At 36.5% G+C, this 19,279-nt stretch overlaps 1 protein-coding gene and 2 non-coding genes across 3 annotated transcripts; 1 reads left to right on the top strand and 2 right to left on the bottom strand.

The window, feature by feature from the left end:
* The first annotated feature begins 765 nt into the window (after positions 1-765).
* On the top strand, positions 766-12,693 carry gtf2a1 (general transcription factor IIA, 1). Its single transcript, XM_034313541.2, has 10 exons — positions 766-1,081; positions 3,734-3,835; positions 5,850-6,006; positions 6,644-6,708; positions 6,815-6,899; positions 9,012-9,148; positions 9,403-9,504; positions 9,801-10,070; positions 10,161-10,250; positions 10,851-12,693. Exons 1-10 carry the CDS (start codon positions 1,052-1,054, stop codon positions 10,956-10,958), a joined length of 1,146 nt encoding a protein of 381 aa, XP_034169432.2. The 5' UTR covers positions 766-1,051; the 3' UTR covers positions 10,959-12,693.
* A 1,727-nt stretch (positions 12,694-14,420) lies between these two features.
* On the bottom strand, positions 14,421-14,493 carry trnar-acg (transfer RNA arginine (anticodon ACG)). Its single transcript has one exon. It is a non-coding gene; the product is annotated as a tRNA-Arg (tRNA).
* A 506-nt stretch (positions 14,494-14,999) lies between these two features.
* trnar-acg (transfer RNA arginine (anticodon ACG)) lies at positions 15,000-15,072 on the bottom strand. The gene has a single exon. It is a non-coding gene; the product is annotated as a tRNA-Arg (tRNA).
* Positions 15,073-19,279: the final 4,207 nt, after the last annotated feature.

The raw sequence follows: 19,279 nt of genomic DNA, 5'->3' as shown, positions 1-19,279 counted from the left end.
AATGTTCAACATCATGGTTGCTTTATAGTTGTTATAGCACATGGCATTATAATGGACAGTTATGAACTTATGGTTATGAATAACTATTAAGGAATTATTTCATTTATAACACATTATTAGAGTTTTACAGAGCATCATTAAACTTTATGAAAATGCTTATTGTGTGTTTTATACATCACCAGTTTAATTTTGCAATAAAAGAAAATACAATAATAGTAATAACGAGCAATGCTGCTTTTACATGTATATTGCACATCTTTATACATTTCATGCGTGTATATATATATATATATATATATATATATATATATATATATATATATATATATACATATATATTTAAATATTTTTATCTATTTTCTAATTTAATAAATGTACAACGCTTGATGGGGAACTGCACACTGAATCTTACTGTACTTGTACAATAACACTAAAGGTATTCATAATCTTAAGGAATATTGATTACTATACAAAAGATGTTGTAACAATAAAATAACAATAATAATAATAATAATAATAATAATAATAATAATAATAATAATGTTGTTGTTGCTGCCGTTAAACGTTTAGGCTGTTCTATGGTTACTATGGTTACGTGCACGACTTGGTCAACTGTCCAATCAGCGAACTGCTCGCGAGCATGGACTGATAACCAATCAGAGCGCTAGGGGCGGGAAAGTACTTGCCCAATCCTAATGCAGGACAGGGATCGGAGGAAGAACGAGAGCCGCGTAGTTTTGTAGATCTCGCGATACTTGGCGCGAAGCCCGCTTACTGCCCGTGCCCTATGGTCTCGCGCATCCTCAGGTCGGTATATAAAGGCGGAACGGCGACGGGAGCAGGACGGCTGGGACCGAGCAGCCCCGGGACTGAGATATAATTATATAGATCGTAAAACAGCTGGGTGCTTTATTTATTAATTATTTTTTTTTGTCTCCGAACATATGTTGACTACTTTTAAATATTTTAGCTGTTTTTGAAGTTCTTAAACTGGTTGATTTTCCTCGGTAGTTGTTGTGTGTTGTTTTTTTTTAACACTACGGTAGTTAAAATGGCGAGCTCGGCCAACTCGAACCCAGTGGTAAGGACCCCGATCTCAGACTCACGCCGCTGAATACTGACAAAAACAGCACAGAAATCCATGGTCAAAGCATTGCCGATGGTAGTCAGATTCTCAGTGGTGTTTTTTTTCTAATTAAACTCAAAAACAATTCTTGGTATTCCCATTAATATTAATAAAACACGGTTAGCCACACGAAATCAATCGGCCATTTTATCCGTCTCTTTCTGGAAAGCAGCTGTTCTATCTCCATTTAATCTAATTCAATTTACTGCGTGTTATTGTGCAGAAATACATCATTATTTATTATTGATTTATTATAATTATTATTTTTTTTTACAAGATTATGGAGGTTGTTGAGTCAAGTGTAGTGTTTTGGGGCGGTTTTAAGGAGCTAGATTGCGGAAATAAAACATTATAACCTGATTTTCGGCATTAAAACTACTTAGTAGACCTCCCTTTTAATTTAAAAGTGTATATATATATAATTTTCAAAAGAAATAAATCAGGAAGCTGAAGCAGAACTGTAGGGATTTGGTTGTAGTTAAGGTGCACTTTGCGCCATGTTGGTGGCTGTAACTGAACCGCCGCCATGTTTGTTTTCCTCGAATGCAGCCAAAATATCAGATAAAACCATCACGATTTTATTTTTTTAACCAAGAATGAAATAAAATCGGGAGCCGAAGTAGATCCGTAATGATGTGTGTGTGTCTTCAGTGTGTGTGTGTGAGTGTGTGTGTCTCCTCCTTTCCGCAGGCTGCTTTTATACACATACACAGTGTCTAATATAGACTCAGGGAAGATGGGAAGGAGTTACACGCGCCACGTCACACGCTCACGCGCCATATAAACCCCCCTCCTGCACGCGCTTTAAATAGAGCTGCATGGGCTCGCGCGTGCACACTGAGCCTTAGCTTTAAATAGCATTGGCTTTATATTTAGGTTTAAATATGGTTTTATTTATTTATTTTTTTTAATGTTAAATTGCAAAAAATATCGTAAACCGTGATACAAGAATATCGCATCATGGATAAATAGTAAAGATCAAATTACACATAAGTGATAAGTGTGATTTGATATTCTTGTATCGCAGTTTACGATAAGTGTGGTCCGATATTTTTGTATCATGGTTTACGATAAGTGTGATTCGATCTTTACTATTTACCCATGGTTCGATGTTCTTGTATCCTGATTTACGATAAGTCTGGTCTTATATTCTTGTATCGCGGTTTACGATAAGTGTGATTCGATATTTTGTATCGCGGTTTGTGATAAGTGTGATTCGATATTCTTGTCACGGTTTACGATAAGTCTGGTCCGATATTCTTTTGTCACTGTTTAGGATAAGTCTTGTCTGATATTTTTGTATCATGGTTTACGATAATTGTGATTCAATCTTTACTATTTATCCGTGGTCCGATGTTCTTTTCTCGTAGTGTATGATAAGTGTGATTCGATATTCTTGTGTCGCGGTTTACGATAAATGTGGTCCGATATTCTTTTGTCGCTGTTTACGATAAGTGTGGTCCGATATTCTTGTATCGCGGTTTACGATAAGTGTCATTCGATCTTTACTATTTATCCATGGTCTTGCAAGCATGTAGATAACACAGCTTTAAAAAAAATAGGAAGAGGATGATAAAAAATTGAAATGAAAAAGAATAACACTAGAGCTTTTAAAAAAAGCGTGATAATGATAATGTTGCAGTGCATAATGTTGTACCGTGATACAAGAATACTGGACCACACTTATCGTAAACCGCGATACAAGGATATCGGACCACGCTTATCGTAAACCGCGATAAGTCCCGCCCAAACAGACGCCCCAAATGCATTTGTAAGCTAAATAAAGTTTTAGCTAGCTAATCATGTCCATTATAGACAAGTCCTCAGTATGAACGTCACCTAGATCTCTAGTGTTAGCTAGCTAGTTTCTTGACGTAGATGTTATGCGAGGTTCTTAGGTTTGTTAAAACGATATAAATTTGGTGTTTTTGTTCACTTTTTCGCAAACTAAGCCTGTTAAATTTGCAGCTGTAAGCCTACTCACTGCACTTCTCGTACCCTTTCCCCCTGAGGTGTATCGCTCGTACGCTGCAGCGATTTGCCATAAATTTATTAAAGAATGATACGTCGTATATTTTATCCATTTCTAGTTACATTTCAAAGTTTGTCATTGTCAAAGACAACGAAACATCCTTGTAACAAGGTAGTTTCCATTTTCACTTACGTTATAGCAGCTATAAACGGTCCTTCCCTCACCAGCCTCAAAAAAAAAACCCAAAACAAAACAAAAAAAAAAACGAAGCTTGTCACGTTAGCGAGAAACCTCAAAGAAGCGTAAACTCCTGTAACGTAAAGTTACAGCTTTACCTCGGACTGTTACAAAGCGCTGACACTGGAGACTCCTTCCATAAAAGGAGTAAACTGCCCTTAAACGTCCCTGTGAATGAGCCGTTACTATAGAAACGATAACGTATCAGAACGAGCGCATTAATATAAACTATATAAATATAAATATGCACTACTGTCAGAGCCGCTGTTATAGAAAACTAATCAACACCACCTGACCAATCAGAATCCAGAATTCAGCAGCGCTGTGAGATAATATATATATATTTTTTAATCTCTGTACCTGTGAGGTGTTATTCACGTGTCTCATTTGCATTCCAGCCTAGACTGTATAAGACTGTGATGGAGGATGTGATTAATGAAGTTCGCGAGCTGTTCCTGGACGAAGGCGTGGACGAGCAGGTTCTCATGGAGCTCAAAACGGTAAGCGAGGAAAACTTTAACGTGAAGAAACGATACGTTGGGAAAGTTTCGTACGGCGTACGTAGCTGCGATCTGCCTCATAAAGACATCAGGGTTTTATCGGATTTTTTAAAATAGCAGCTTAAAATAGCTGTTAATCAGATTATTCGTGTTACGTGGCCTGTGGAGTGCTGAGCGATACGACTATATAATATTTATATTGTGATTTTATGCCACAATACATTTTTCTGGGATTTTTTTAAATAACATTTTTTAAAAATCAATTACAAACTCTGATTGGAAGCAGCTGATTTTTGTACTGAATCTTTAATACTGTGAAAAATGTTACTGAACTTTTTTTTTTTTTTTTTTTTTTTTTTTTTTTTTTTTTTTTTTTTTACTGACTTTCTAAAAATAATTAATTTTTTTAGACATTAAAATGAAAGATTTACTGAACTCAGTTTTTCACTGTTTTTTCCCCTGGCAGATTGTTAGCACACCTAAATATTGTGTATTGTAGAAATGTATCATGTATCGTGATAATATTTTTATAATATTTGATAATATTTTACCTTTCGTATTGTGTTCAATAGTTACACTGATTTAATTATTTATTTATTTTATTTTAATCCCTAATATTGTGATTATTATGTGTTATTTGCAGTCTAGTTTCATTCTGCCTCATTTATCAATCTTTTAGTAAAGTTGTGTGAAAACGTTTATGTGAACCGAAAAAAACCTAAAATTTTCTGCTGGATTTTACGAAATCTTTGGAAAGGCTGATTTTTTTTCCACTTGTGCGCGTATGTCAACCGCCTGTAAAGTGCAAAGCGTGTTCCCGACGCAGCTCATTTGCATGTAGCGACGCCCACAAAACTCCATAAAAGGTCAAGTGTGCAGACAGCTGAGAGCACGAAATGAGCAATCAGGGTAACAGAAGTAGAAGTTATTATGACTCACTTCTATGCTATTAATATATGTTATAATATATAATAATAATAATAATAATAAGAAGAAGAAATGAGCTGTAAATCTTCCATCAGCTGAAGTGTTCGTTTACGGCTATCGTTTATACGCCGCCATTTCTTTTGTCATAAAAGAATGATTAATTTTATTTGTCTTAATTTATGGGTTTGTGTTGATCGCTTTCTTAATTTTTTTTATATTATTTAAAGCCAGTAAAATACAGCGGCTGGTTTTGAGTAAATGTTGTGGATGGAGCTCTGAGTCCCTGAGCGAGTGAACTAGCATGAGGATGTGTTTCTGATCGAGACTCTAAAGCTCTTGTATCAGTCGCTCTGGACACAGTTTAAACTCCACAAAATATTTCAGATATAAACGTGCAGTAATTCATGCAGATTATATGATCTGAAGTCGAGGTTTACGGTAGTTAGTCTTCTTAATGTGTAAATTTACACACACTCGGGAACACGAGTAGGATACAAACGTTTTTTCCTGAAATTACAGGATTACCTGAAATTACTTTATTGATTCCATATTCGATACTTATTGTAAACCGCGATACAAGAATATCGGACCACACTTATCGTAAACCGCGATAAGTCCAGCCCAAACAGACGCCCTAAACGCATTTGTAAGCCAAAGAAAGTTTTAGCTAGCTAATCGTGTCCATTATAGGCAACTCCTCAGCGTTAACGTTAGCTAGCTAGTTTCTTGACGTAGATGTTATGCGAGGTTCATAGGTTTGTTAACACAGTATAAATCAGGCGTTTTTGCCAACTTTTTTCGCAAGCTAAGCCTGTTAAATTCTAAGATGATTTTCACAAACACCAGATTTCTTGTGTAACAAGAACTTATCGTACGAACGATTGACTTATCGTACAAATCTCTTCGTATCCAGCTTGAGAAATGAGGCTCATTGTGTCTAAGCCATTTCAATCACAATGTTATCTTTATTCCTGTTAACTTTATTGTCATTTTTGTTCATTCTTTACCAGACCAAAGCGAAAGAAAGATATATCGCTGTTTATCGTTCCAGTCGCTATTTATTATTTATTTATTTTTTGTCCTGAAGCTGTGGGAGAGTAAGCTGATGCAGTCGAAGGCCGTGGACGGTTTCCACACGGAGGAGCAGCAGGTTCTTCAGGCTCCACAGACGCAGGTTCCACAGGTCCAGCAGACCCAACAGACGACGCAACCGCAGCAAGTTCTCCTTCCTCCAGCACAGCAAGGTCAGGACTTCTCAAACAAAAATAATAAATCCAAACACTGAAAGTCTGATCACAGAGTAGATTTTTATCTCTGTGTGACTATTTTGGTGAAATAAATAATAAAAATTAAATAATAAAAAATAAAATCTATCTGTACATCCAGATTACACACTATTTACATAATTTCTGTTTTATTCTGAATCTTAATTTATAACTGTCGTAAAAAATTATGATGATGATGTTAGGCCTGATTTCTACTGCTGTGCAATTTATAGATTTTTTATTTACGATTTATTTTTTTTTTTAAGTGTTTTTGTTTGTTTATATTCAGTTATTTCGAATTAAAAATGTTCACTGGAAGCAAAAATGGAGAAAAATGTTTTAGATGTTTTCTGTCGCTACTTGTTATTATAAAAATATTGATTCTTTTATACTTTTGGAATCAGTGAGTGTTTAATTTTCTATTTGTTTATGTATGTATAAGTATTTTTCATTTCGAATAATTTTTTAATTGCAGTAAAATGTGTATTGGATGCAAATGGTCAGATATTTATGGTCAGAGATTTCCTTTCACTTTTGTAAATTTTCTGAAGATTTTTTTTATCCGCTCAAATATTTCCCTGTTTGTTTGTTTATTTGTTGTTTGTTTGTTTTTCAGCCCCACAGCAGCAGGTGATCATACAGGACCCCAAAATCCTGCAGCACATGAGCGCTACAGGCATGGTGAGGACATCACTCACACTTTTTTTTTTTTTTTTTTAAATGCTCGATATAAACAAAACTGGTTGTAATTGTGTGTGTGTGTGTGTGTGTGTGTGTGTGTGTTTAGAGTGCAGCTGCCACTGCAGCGACTTTGGCTTTGCCCCACGGAGTTACGGGAGTAGGACCCTACCAACAGCTCATCACTAATCAAGGTCAGTCATCTTAATATCCACAAAGGCTATAAAACTCTGGAACAGTATAATCACAATTGTTATTATTATTGTTATTATTATTATTATTATTGTTATTATTGATTACATTCCAGAGTTTTGTTTCCATATATTTTATGTCGTTAATCGTCGAAGAGATGAATAGAGTTTATTCTGGAACAAAGTTGAATAAAATCTAATAAGTATAGAGATTATTTTTTAATAAAAAAACTATACCTTTTGAATTCTGCATTCTGATTGGTCAGAAGGTGTTGATTAATTCCCTGTAACAGCAGCTCTGACAGTAGTGCAGCTGCAGATCACAGATTTATTTATAATTATTTATAATTAATGAATGCGCCCCTTCTAATACGTTAACGTTTCTATAGCAACAGCTCGTTCACAGGGAACGTGTACGGCGAACGCGCTGCTAAAAATAAACGAAATTTTTTTTAAAAATAACGTGATTGTTGTTTTCTGTAAGAAGAAATGTGTTTGTTTAACATTTATGGAAGGAGTCTCCAGTGTCAGTGTTTTGTAACAGTCAAAGGTAAAGCTGTAACTTGTATTTTTTTATTTTATTTTTTTTTAAAGAGTTTCCACATCATGTTTTTTAAATTAATATTTTGTAACGTTGTAAAGGTCACATAAGAATTTGATTACACGTACACGGCCATCGTTGCTGATGCACATAGTCACTGAAATCGAACAGAATTGACTTTATTACACTGCTGTTAAGCTCGTATGAGAAAAGTGCCATAAAGTCTACTATAAAGAACAATTATTCATTATTAATCGTGATCATCTCAAAGCAAGGAGATACACTGACTACGTTTACACGCAAGTCAAATTCTGATTAAGGTTATATCCGGGTTGCAGCCGTTTTCCGAATATGATGTTTATACACATACAGGCATCGGAATAACACGGCTGTTGTAAGTTTGCTGATCTGCACACGCGCTTTTCCTTATATATATATATATATATATATACACACACTCATTACTGTGCAAAAGTCTCAGTCACATGCAAAGAAATGCTGTAGAGTAAAGATGCCTTCAAAAATAATGAAATTAAATGTTTCTACATTTAAAAAATCCTATAAAGAGCAATAAACAGTAATAAATGAAACAAAGTCAGTATTTAATGTGACGATCCTTCACTTTAAATAAAATAAAGCAGTATCTGAGGTGCAGTGTGTGCAGTTTTATAAGGAAATGAGCTGGAAGTGTTACTGAGCATCTTGCAGAAGCAGCCACAGTTCTTCTGGAGACTTTGACTGTCGACTCGCTTCTTATTTCTGCAGCGAAACCCAGCAGCCTTCATTATGTTTTTATCTGAAAAGTGTCTCTTATGGAATCTGCTGCTTTCTTTACTGACATACAAACATTTTTCTGTAACGTTTCATTCTGTGCTGGAAAACTAATGTTTGGAATCTAAAATGTTTTTGTACTGAATCAATAATGTAGAAGTCAGAAAATAAACATCTATAACAAAGTTTGTACTAAAAAAAAAAAGAAAAAAAAGGTTGCCAAGACTTTTGCACAGTACTGTGTGCGCGTGTGTGTGCGCGTGTGTGTGCGCGTGTGTGTGCGCGTGTGTGTGCGCGTGTGTGTGCGCGTGTGTGTGCGCGTGTGTGTGCGCGTGTGTGTGTGTATATGTATGTATATATGTGTGTATATGTATATATATGTATATATATATATATATATATATTTACACGTACACACACTCGGACTGCGGTGTTTACGTGACTCGGTACTAATTAGAATTAAATAAATTAAATAATAAATTATTAAATAAAATAAATAAATAAATTATTTTAAAAATTGAGTTATATCGGAATATTGATGTGTGTGTGTAAATGTAGCTGGGGAAGCGTCGTCGTCCTGCGTGAGCTTCACTGTGTGAAGTGGAGGAATAAAAAAAAAAACTGTCCACTAGGTGGCAGAACAGAGCAAACATCCTGTTTTTAGGTTTAAACATCTTTAGGATTAAAATCACTTCAGAGTTTTAGTAGTTTCAGAGTGTGTATACAGTCTGATTTTTGGTGGCTGTAATTTGTGTGTGTGTGTGTGTGTGTGTGTGTGTGTGTGTGTGTGTGTGTGTGTGCAGGTCAGATCCTGCAGGTGGTGAGAGCTGCTAATGGAGCTCAGTACATCATTCAGCCTCAGCAGCCCATCATGGTGCAGCAGCAGGTCCTGCCTCAGATACAGGCCAGTGCAGGAGTGCAGGCTCCGGTTATACAGCAGGTACACACACACACACACACACACACACACACACACACACAGAAATGTCTATTATTAAATGATAAAATAAATAAAATGTAATCAGTTGTCTGATTGATTAGGAAAGTGACGCGTGCACCTGCAGCAACGGTGGTACTTTGTTAGTAAAGTGTGCGTGCGTGTGTGCGTGCGTGTGTGCGTGCGTGTGTGCGTGCGTGTGTGCGTGCGTGTGTGCGTGTGTGCGTGTGTGTGTGTGTGTGTGTGTGTGTGCGTAGATGCTGACCCCACTGCAGGGTGGTCTTCCTCAGCAGACCGGTGTGATCATTCAGCCTCAGCAGATCGTCCTCACGCAAAATAAAGTGCAGCAGAACGCTCAGGTCTGTTCCTCTTCCCACACGCAACTCCAACAGCACGTCCCCGAGTGTTTTATTCCTCTTATACCACAGCAATACGCCAGTTATTACAACTGTTTGTTTTATTAGAGAACGATGCACCGTACTTGCATACTATTTATCCGCTTATAGTTACAGTTAATGTTAAAATTAGTTCCTGTTCTTATTTGTATTACTGAAGCTAATAATCAACAATTAATCAACACCTTCTGACCTTCAACACCTTCTGTGTGTGTGTGTGTGTGTGTGTGTGTGTGTGTGTGTGTGTGTGTGTGTTAAAGGTGATGCAGGCAGCCATGGCTCAAGGACAGACTCAAACACAAACACAACCCCAAACACACACACAAACTCCACAGCAACCACAAACGGCACAACAACAAGCGCAGCCTCAGCAGCAGCAGCAGCAGCAGGCACAAGCTCCGCTGATGCTCCAGGTGGACGGCGCCGGAGACACGTCATCGGAGGAGGACGAGGACGAGGAGGACGAATACGACGAGGATGAAGACGAGGACAAGGACAAAGACGGAGGCGAGGACGGCCAAGTGGAGGAGGTGTGTGTGTGTGTGTGTGTGTGTGCGTGTGGTGTATGAGGGAAGCGTATAGCCTCGAGTTTTTCTCACACGTGCTCTCTCTCCTCTCAGGAGCCTCTGAACAGCGGCGATGACGTAAGCGACGAGGAGGATCAGGAGCTGTTCGACACCGAGAATGTCGTCGTGTGTCAGTATGATAAGGTACGTGTGTGTGTGTGTGTGTTCAGAACTCCACCCTGAAACACATTAAATATGTTTATAGTGAAATATTTGTGAGGTGTGTATTTGTCGATCGATGCTGTGTTCCCGTGAGAAGTTAGCGTCTCACCAGGAAAATGTTTCAAATTTTTATCAAATTGTTTAGTTTAGTTTAGTTTATTTATTCATAAAGCACACTTAAAAACAACTGAAATTCAAACCAAAGTGCTGTACAAGTAGGATAAAACCGACGTATACATAGAAACATTTCACAATACAAAACACCGGAAGTCAAATGGAAATTTTACAACCTCAGATTGAATGAATTAAAAGATAAAGAATAAAAGTGAATAATTGAAGAGTCTTGAATAGTTTTTGTCATTCATGTTGAAATGTTGTAAGATTTTATTAAACCTCCTGTTTTAATTACCGTGATCGATGCCGAGACGGCGTTAAAAGAACGATAAACAAACTGATCGAAGTGAAACCTTCAGGAGTTTCAGTTTATGCAGAAATGCTGCTCTCTCACGTTTACGCCTCTTTAACAAGCGAGTAAACATGAGTGAGTTTCACGCACTGTTCTCTCTCCGTCTTCACCCGCAGATCCACAGAAGTAAGAACAAATGGAAATTCCACCTGAAAGACGGGATCATGAACCTGAACGGACGCGATTACGTTTTTTCCAAAGCCATCGGAGACGCAGAGTGGTAAACACGCGCACACACACACGATAGACTCCAGAGTGAGAGCGAGAGACGCGTCAGATTTCTACAGGAGGACGGGACTGTTTCAGCATCAGGAGAAAACGCACATGGTGTGGGATGAAGAAGGACGTCCTGATACTGTACCAAAAAAAAAAAAAACAAAACAAAAAAATCATCTGTACATTTCTAGCGTGTTTAGTCAGTGGATCTACGACGACTGCCATTTTTTTTGGCTCCTTCATCCTCGGATGGACGTCTTTAACTCGATATAATAAACTTTTTAACGCCCAGCTCGAACAAAACAAAACGATCAAGTAGAGGCTTCGTGAGCGGATATCGTAGTGCCTCGAATTAGCTGTGAAGTAGGCATGTGCCGATGTTTGTGTGTTTATCGTGATAAAACCTTCGATATCGTCACCATGTCTGTTCTCGACTGGCTTCCTGGGACGAACGTAATGCTGCCTTCAGATTCGTTCCTTGATAGCTGTCCTTTTATTCTGTCTTCTCTCACACGCCCCCCCCCTCGAAAAAAACCCCCAAAAAACATCGGAACAGCGTGCTGACGATATTGTACGTGTTGAATATCGCAATATTCTTCGTAAGCGATTAACGGCACGTGCCTGCTGCGACGTCTTCGGACCCTCAGCGTTCGTACGTTTAGATTAGCGTGTCGGTTTGTTGCGTCGTTAGTTCTGCGAATAAAAATGTCAGATTTCTGTGCTTAGCAAGTCCTGTGAGATGTTGGACACGCACATGCACACACGCGCACACACACACACACACGCACACACGCACACACACACACACACGTACGTTTGTTCCCTTTTTATATTTTGAGACGGATCTCGTTTTTTTTTTGTTGTTGTTTTTTTTCCCCCAAGCATTGCAAAGAAGGAACACTAAAACAAAATATCGACAGCAAAAATAAAATGTTTTAGATAATATTGCGGGGTGTGTGTGTGTGTGTGTGTGTGTGTGTGTGTGAGAGACAGTATTTTACAGCTGGTTAAAGGATTAATGCACTCTGAATGTGATGCCTCTATAGCATGCATAGTCCCAATGGCTTTAACCCCAACTCTCCCTCACTGTGTGTGTGTGTGTGTGTGTGTGTGTGTGTGTGTGTGTGTGTGTGTGTGTGTGTGTGTGTGTGTGTGTGTGTGTGTGTGTGTGTGATCAAACTTCAACCATGTCCCATTTTTCATTATTATTGTTATTATTATTTTTATTATGTCCGCTGTATTTATTCCCGAAAGCTCAGGCAGCATCACACACACGGAGGATGAAACTGCTCCACACTGTGCTCTTAACACAATTCGTTTGTACATTTTGTTTCTTTTCTTTTACATTAGAAGTCATCATGTGCTTTATTATTATTTTTTTTTTCTTTCCCCCGTCGACATCTCATCTGCGATTATTTCCATGCTGTAACACAATCTGAGAAATGGGCACCTGGGTCTCTTCTCTTCTCCAATCCACTGAAATCCAGTGTAATTGTACTCGTATTACGATCATGCTCGGGTGGATGGAACGGTTTATCGCACCATTTTTTTCCTTTTTTTTTTTTTTTTGGGTCAGATTTGTATGTCTCGTTAATCTCCTGCTTGTTCTTTTATTTGTGCCTTTGAATATTATTTGAGCTATCAGGTATTTTGCGAGGAAATGGTAGCCTTTTTAGAGTCAAACCCTTAAAAAACTGTACGCTTTGTTTTTATGATTGTTAATAAACCATGCGCTGAAACTGAGTCTGAAGTGGACGTGAGTGTTAATCTTCAAACATTATTAAGAGATCTTTTAATAATCATCCATTGCATCTGTGGAGTATTTTCTTCTTTTGTATGACACTTAATTTAAGCTCTAAAAAAATTACTTTGTATTTAAATGAACAGTCTGCAAAAAAAAAAAACTTTTTATTAAAAGTCTACTTTCGAGTCCAGGTTCTTTGGACAGTAAAGGCTCCTTTAGCTTTCTAAATCTAGTGTCTACTTGGACTCCTGACAGTCTTTACAAAAAAAGAAAAATAATTAAAAAATGAATACAGATTGAATTCTGTATTAATGCGTTAGGTTTTTCACGATTAAACCAATGACTGTTTTATGTTGTGAATAAGAGAATCCTAATCTGTGATAAATCATTAACGCTTGATCTCTTGTGGATTATGGCTTTAACCGTTTTGTACATAAATTACACTGTGGGACACAATTTCTGTTCCTGGGTAGTGAGCGTTACTTTCTGATTGTTTTATGCCTTTAAAGTGTAGACAATATAGAAATTATTCCCCTCAAACTTTGCTTTTTCAGTTCAATTCAATCCAGTATTATTTGTATAGCGCTTTTAACAATGGACATTGTCACAAAGCAGCTTTACAGAAATAAATGGATTCACAAAAAATATATTTATCCCTAATGAGCAAACCAGAGGCGACGATGGTGAGGAAAAACTCTGAGACAAAATGAGGAAGAAACCTTATAGAAACGGATAGTGCAATTATAAATAAATCTCTTCTATTATTGTGTATTGTGCTTTTGTGACCAGGACAGTGGTATTTTGAAATTGACCTGTTTTCGTTGAAAAAACAGGTGAATTTGCATCTTTTCGTTCACATAAAGTCAGGAAAAAAAAGGCAAATTTCAAAATATGTTGTTTTTTCTGACATCAGAAAGGATTACAATAGCGTCATGACATGGCTGGACACCTTGAAGTAGGATGAGTTCGACTGGGACGTTGTCCGAGACTTCAAAATGGTGGCTTCCTGAAACAGGTTTCACTGCTGTCTTTGTGTTTCAGACAGCAGGAACTTCTGCTGTATAAGCAATTAATTAGGAAAAAACACTCACTACTCAGTAACTAACTAACTAACTAACTAAATAAATAACTTAGTTGCACTGTGTTATTAAAAATAAAAAATATATCCAGATTCTTTAGATGTTTTTCTTATTACTTAAAATTGCATGTCATTTGAATTTTGACTTCTTATAGATTCAAGATTCATTTTTATTTGTCACATACATAATCATATACAGTATATAACTTGTGAAAAAGTGAAATGAGAACCTGGCCTACTCCTCTAGACTGTGTGTAAAAAATCAGAAATGAATATGAAATCAGAAATAATAAATATATGTGCAGGAATGTGTAAAAAAAATTATATATATTACTCATATAAAAAATTAATGGATTGTCCATGTGTAAGAATACCATGAGTAAAAATTGAAAAAAATATTATGTAAATTGTAATTATGTTTATATATAAATAGACCTGAAAAAAAAATCAACATTAAATGACCATAATTATAGAGAATATCAGTTTAACGTTGCTGCATTGATGATGCAGGTGATTTTTGAAGGTTAAAGTGTTTTAGCTCCGGATTTCAGTGAGTTGTGTCCCAGTAGAGAAATTCTGAAGTGGAACAGACTTCTTTGTTTATTGAAATTAGACTGTAAATAAATTAAATAGTTTAAAAGCTTTGCTCGAGCCAGCCAGGAGTCGAACCTAGAATCTTCTGATCCGTAGTCAGACGCGTTATCCATTGCGCCACTGGCCCGCGTGAGGACTCGCGAGGCGGAGCGGCTTAAAAACATTCACGTTTCATAGCAACGCAACGTCATTAACAGCTAAAAACTCAGCGTAATGACAGTTTCATCGTTACTATTGTTTAGAAAGTCAGCTATCAGATCAGCAGCCTTATTTTTATGAGAATAAATATAAAATTTCCCCATTTAAGGCTACAAGTAGTGTGTGAGGCCTGTTCTTAGTGTCAATCTCGCTAAAAATATTAAAAATATATATCTATAAGTAATTTCAGTATAATAATAGTAATGTTCTTTGTAATAATATCTCGTTAATAATAATAATATGAGTACAAACAGCTAATAATGCTAACATCTGTGACAGAGCTGAGGTGTAAACAGCGGAAATGTAAGGGGGGAAAAAAACTTTAAATAAAACCAAATCCACGTGATAACAGCTAAATGTTACTGAGGGAACGTCCGAAGCAAAATAAGAGAAAAAAAAGAAATAAATGAGAAAAAAACAGGAAAAGTGCGATCTCGAGCCAGCCAGGAGTCGAACCTAGAATCTTCTGATCCGTAGTCAGACGCGTTATCCATTGCGCCACTGGCCCGGATGTGCTCAGGTAGCGGGAGTACGGCTTATAACCCTAACCCTAACGACATTTCATCATAAACACGATTCAAATATGTTTATAGTGTAGTATAGGGCTTTCTGGTAAACACATGGGACTTCAAGACGAGGAAATTGTGACGAAAATTGAACCAGGATCCAATTAAAATCCATTTGTGTCTACAGATTTTTCACTCAGTGTTGCCTAGAGGGCGCCTCGTGACGCCATAGATTAATTTGCATATTCATTAAATGGGTATGATCATTTGCATATCAAATTACAAATTAAGGAAGATTATCTGAAATAGACACTTTAGAATAGAATAGAACTTTATTATTATTATTAGGAGTCGGGAAATAGACAGGAAGGAAATGATTACAGATTGAATAACTTGCTTTTATTACAGTAAATATTGCCAAGAAGAGAGTTTAAACAAAGAACCAAGAAGTGCACGTGCAGATACACAATGGTGATCATTGACTGGTCGCTGGGAACAGTGGTGATCAGTGATTGGTTGTTGAGAACAATGATGATCAGCGATTGGTCGTTGGGAACAATGGTGATCAGTGATTGGTCATTGGGAACAATGGTGATCAGTGATTGGTTGTTGAGAACACTGGTGATCAGTGATTGGTCATTGGGAACAATGGTGATCAGTGATTGGTCATTGGGAACAATGGTGATCAGTGATTGGTTGTTGGGAACAATAGTAATCAGTGATTGGTTGTTGCCTTTACACACTGGTAATCGAGGGCACCTGCTCTCTCACCTTGTATAACCAGCAGCTGTGATGTGAGCTGGACAGTTGTATCAGCTATCACTAACATCTGCTCAAAACTCATCAGACTTGTTGCTAGGCTCGTTTTTGAAATAAAGTCGCTAAAGCAGTCTAAAAATTCATCAAATCTATTGACAAAGTCTCTAGGTTGGCTACACTGAGGACATTAATGGGAGTCATATCCAGTCACGTTTCAATCATCTACCAAGAATCACAGACCATACAGCTACGGAGACTGGGCTAGTCAGATCGCGTCTCTTTCAAACGAGTATAATTTACTACTATTACTCATGCTACTACTACTACTACTGCTACTACTATTACTACTACTACTACTACTAATAATAATCATCATCATCATCATCATCATAATCACATTAACAAAAGTAAAACCAGTGACAGTTCATCCCTACTCATCTATCCATCCATCAATCAATCATCCAACCAATCAATCAGTTCATTAGTTAATTGACCAAAATGAAGGTATTTTGTTTAAAGATCGTAAGCAATTTTATTCACCAGTTATGTTCCGAGATATTTCACCTGGCTAGTGCATATCAGAGTACGCGTCACTTTTCTGGACGTTTTACAGATCTGCACAAAAGTCCAAAAATATAAGAAAAGAAAATAGCAAGTAAATAGCATAAATAATATTGAGATATCAGGAAGGAAGTGTATATATATATATATATATATATATATATATATATATATATATATATATATATATATATATATAAGATATTAGGAGACACACCCAGTGATTTTAGTTTAACAGAACGTTTTGTGAATGTTTTCTTGTTCACAGAAGGTAAATCTCTCAATGTTTTTATATAACATTCCTGCAACGTTACTTTAAAAGTTGTTCTTATTTGTAAATTTGTTTATTTCTTTTAGCCCATATTCTGCAATTCCCCTCGAGCTCAATAAAGTATCTATCTATCTATCTATCTATCTATCTATCTATCTATCTATCTATCTATCTATCTATCTATCTGTATCGTCACAGGGGTTGAACATTGAGCTGCACTGTAGCAGAAACAAAAACTTACTGCAGTCAAGTCCAAAGGTTGAAAAAATCCTAATGACACAGGCAGCTGGTATGTCAGTCATGTGATTCACTAACATAAGCCTCAGTGGATCGGGATTTCCTCTGTGTGTTGCATAAGATTTTGCTCTCTTTGGATTTGTGGAAATGGAAAACTTCCTAGTGTGATAGTTGGATGTTTTTTTTTTTTGTTTTTTGTGACTGTGACTCACTCCATAGTTTCGAGTCAATGTTAGTTTTCAAAACACTCCAAATATTTAAATACTTTAATGCTAATTTAAACCTTGAGGAGATCGCACCTTAAACTTTGGTTAAAAAAAAAAAAAAAAAAAAAGTCGAGACAGTTTACACAGACATTTTACATTAATATTGGCACAGTATAAAAGTATAAAAGCTAAGAGTTGATCATAAACCAACAATACCCTCCCCACACAGCCTACATTTATTTATTTGTTTCATTGTTGTTGTTTTTTTCCTGGGTTATTTATTTATTTATTTATTTATTTATTTATTTATAAAACAGTGCTTTTAAAATATATCTTAATCAATTGATTCTTCCAAAAGTCTCCATACTCAGGGGGGGGGGAAATTAACACATTTTAGCAAAATGTCTTCCAAAATTTTTCATACTTAGTTTATATTATATGTATATTTTTCAGATAGACTTTAAGAACGCCTTTGATGAAAGAAGAACGGATTGAAATTATTCTCATGGCTGGATCGGGAAGCTGTCTCAAGCTTGTGATGGACTTTAACAAGAAACATGGCGAGCACATCACACACACGACACTGTCACCAAACTTATTAACAAATTCAAAAAGACTGGAAGAGATGAAGACCAACCGAGACATGGACGTCCACGAACATCTACTGACGAAGACACTAATGTGACGCTGATAAACACAGTCCCTTGTGTGTGGAGAGTTTTGGGACACACTGTATTCATTCATTCATTCATTCATTCATTCATAAAATCTGGTTCTTTCAGAAATGGTATCATCGCAATGTTCCACTCAAAATGTCACAAATGTCCTAAATTAGTTTGGAATATAAACTGAGTCACACTGTTGCGAGTCTGTAGACCTACATTCACATCCCACTGTCTGATCTTTACAGTGTGGTCATGAAGAAGGCAGTGTGTCTCACACATCACTCACACCATTGCCCTCATAACTGGACTGCCCAAAACTCCCCCTGTGTAAAATGTCACTTATAACCTGTTAAACCCTGAGGACTGGCCACCATCCTCTCACTGTCATGTAGTGTCCTGTCCTTTTACACTCACACTGTCGAGAGACAAATCTGTAAGAATGAAACACACATTAAAGAAGCAAACATGTACAAAGCAGAAATTACAATAAATGAGATCAAAACTAATTTCAGTGAACAGAGATGGAACATTCCAGTAATATTTCTGTAACATGTTATAAAACATCTCCTGGAACTGTAATTTCCTTCACAATGTTACTACGCAACGTCATTCTCACAGTTAGACTGCTGAACGCATGACTGAATGTACGAACAGTATGGAAATGTTGCAGCAGCGTTGTAAGAACGTTAATAAATGTTGTGCAAAAAACCTTCTCAGACCAAACCCAAAACCTGACATTAAAGATTCTAATCATTAAAAGTTTGAGAACTTAAGGAATAGAAATGGAAATGGAAATAATGAAAAATGATGATAATGTTTACGATAATGGACGGATGCTATATTTTAGTGGAACTTGTCTTAGTGTCATTAGTGAAAATTCAAGCTGCCTGATCATTCAGTGTGTTCTGGTTTGTGCACCTGCACCTTGGTCACAGCTTTACCACATTTTGATCAATTTAGCAGGCGACCTGTGCCACAGAAACGTTCTAAATACAGATTACTCCCACACCCAGTGATGGTCATGTAACCTACAAGTAAAAGTTAAAAAGTGTTATAATTTAAAATAACACTTACCCAGAACACACCTTTAAAAATGTATAATATGAATTTATAATTTCTCACTGTTCTACCACTAATTCATGAAGAATGCATAAGGACTTCTTTAAAACAACAACTTCCTAAAACTGTTTGTTTTAGGACTTTTAAAGAAGTCCTTATGCATTCTTCATGAATTAGTGAGAAATTATAAATTCATACTATACATGATTTAAAGGTGTGTTCTGGGTATTTTTAGAATGTTGTTAGATAACTTATATAAACGTTTCTACAACGTTGGTGCAACATTTTCAATTATAGGAACGTTAACACCAACATTTCTATAACGTACTGGGAATAGTTGCATGAGCAAAAAGCTATTACTGCTTCAGTTTATAGAACATTGTAGTAACGTTATTTATGTAACCTGTCAAATACTTATTAAACATTCAGATAACGTTGTCTCTGTTAGCAG

This window comes from Pangasianodon hypophthalmus, chromosome 19 (genome assembly GCF_027358585.1).
Source record: "Pangasianodon hypophthalmus isolate fPanHyp1 chromosome 19, fPanHyp1.pri, whole genome shotgun sequence".
Taxonomy (NCBI): Eukaryota; Metazoa; Chordata; class Actinopteri; order Siluriformes; family Pangasiidae; genus Pangasianodon; species Pangasianodon hypophthalmus.
This window is presented reverse-complemented; position numbering and strand designations above follow the sequence as displayed.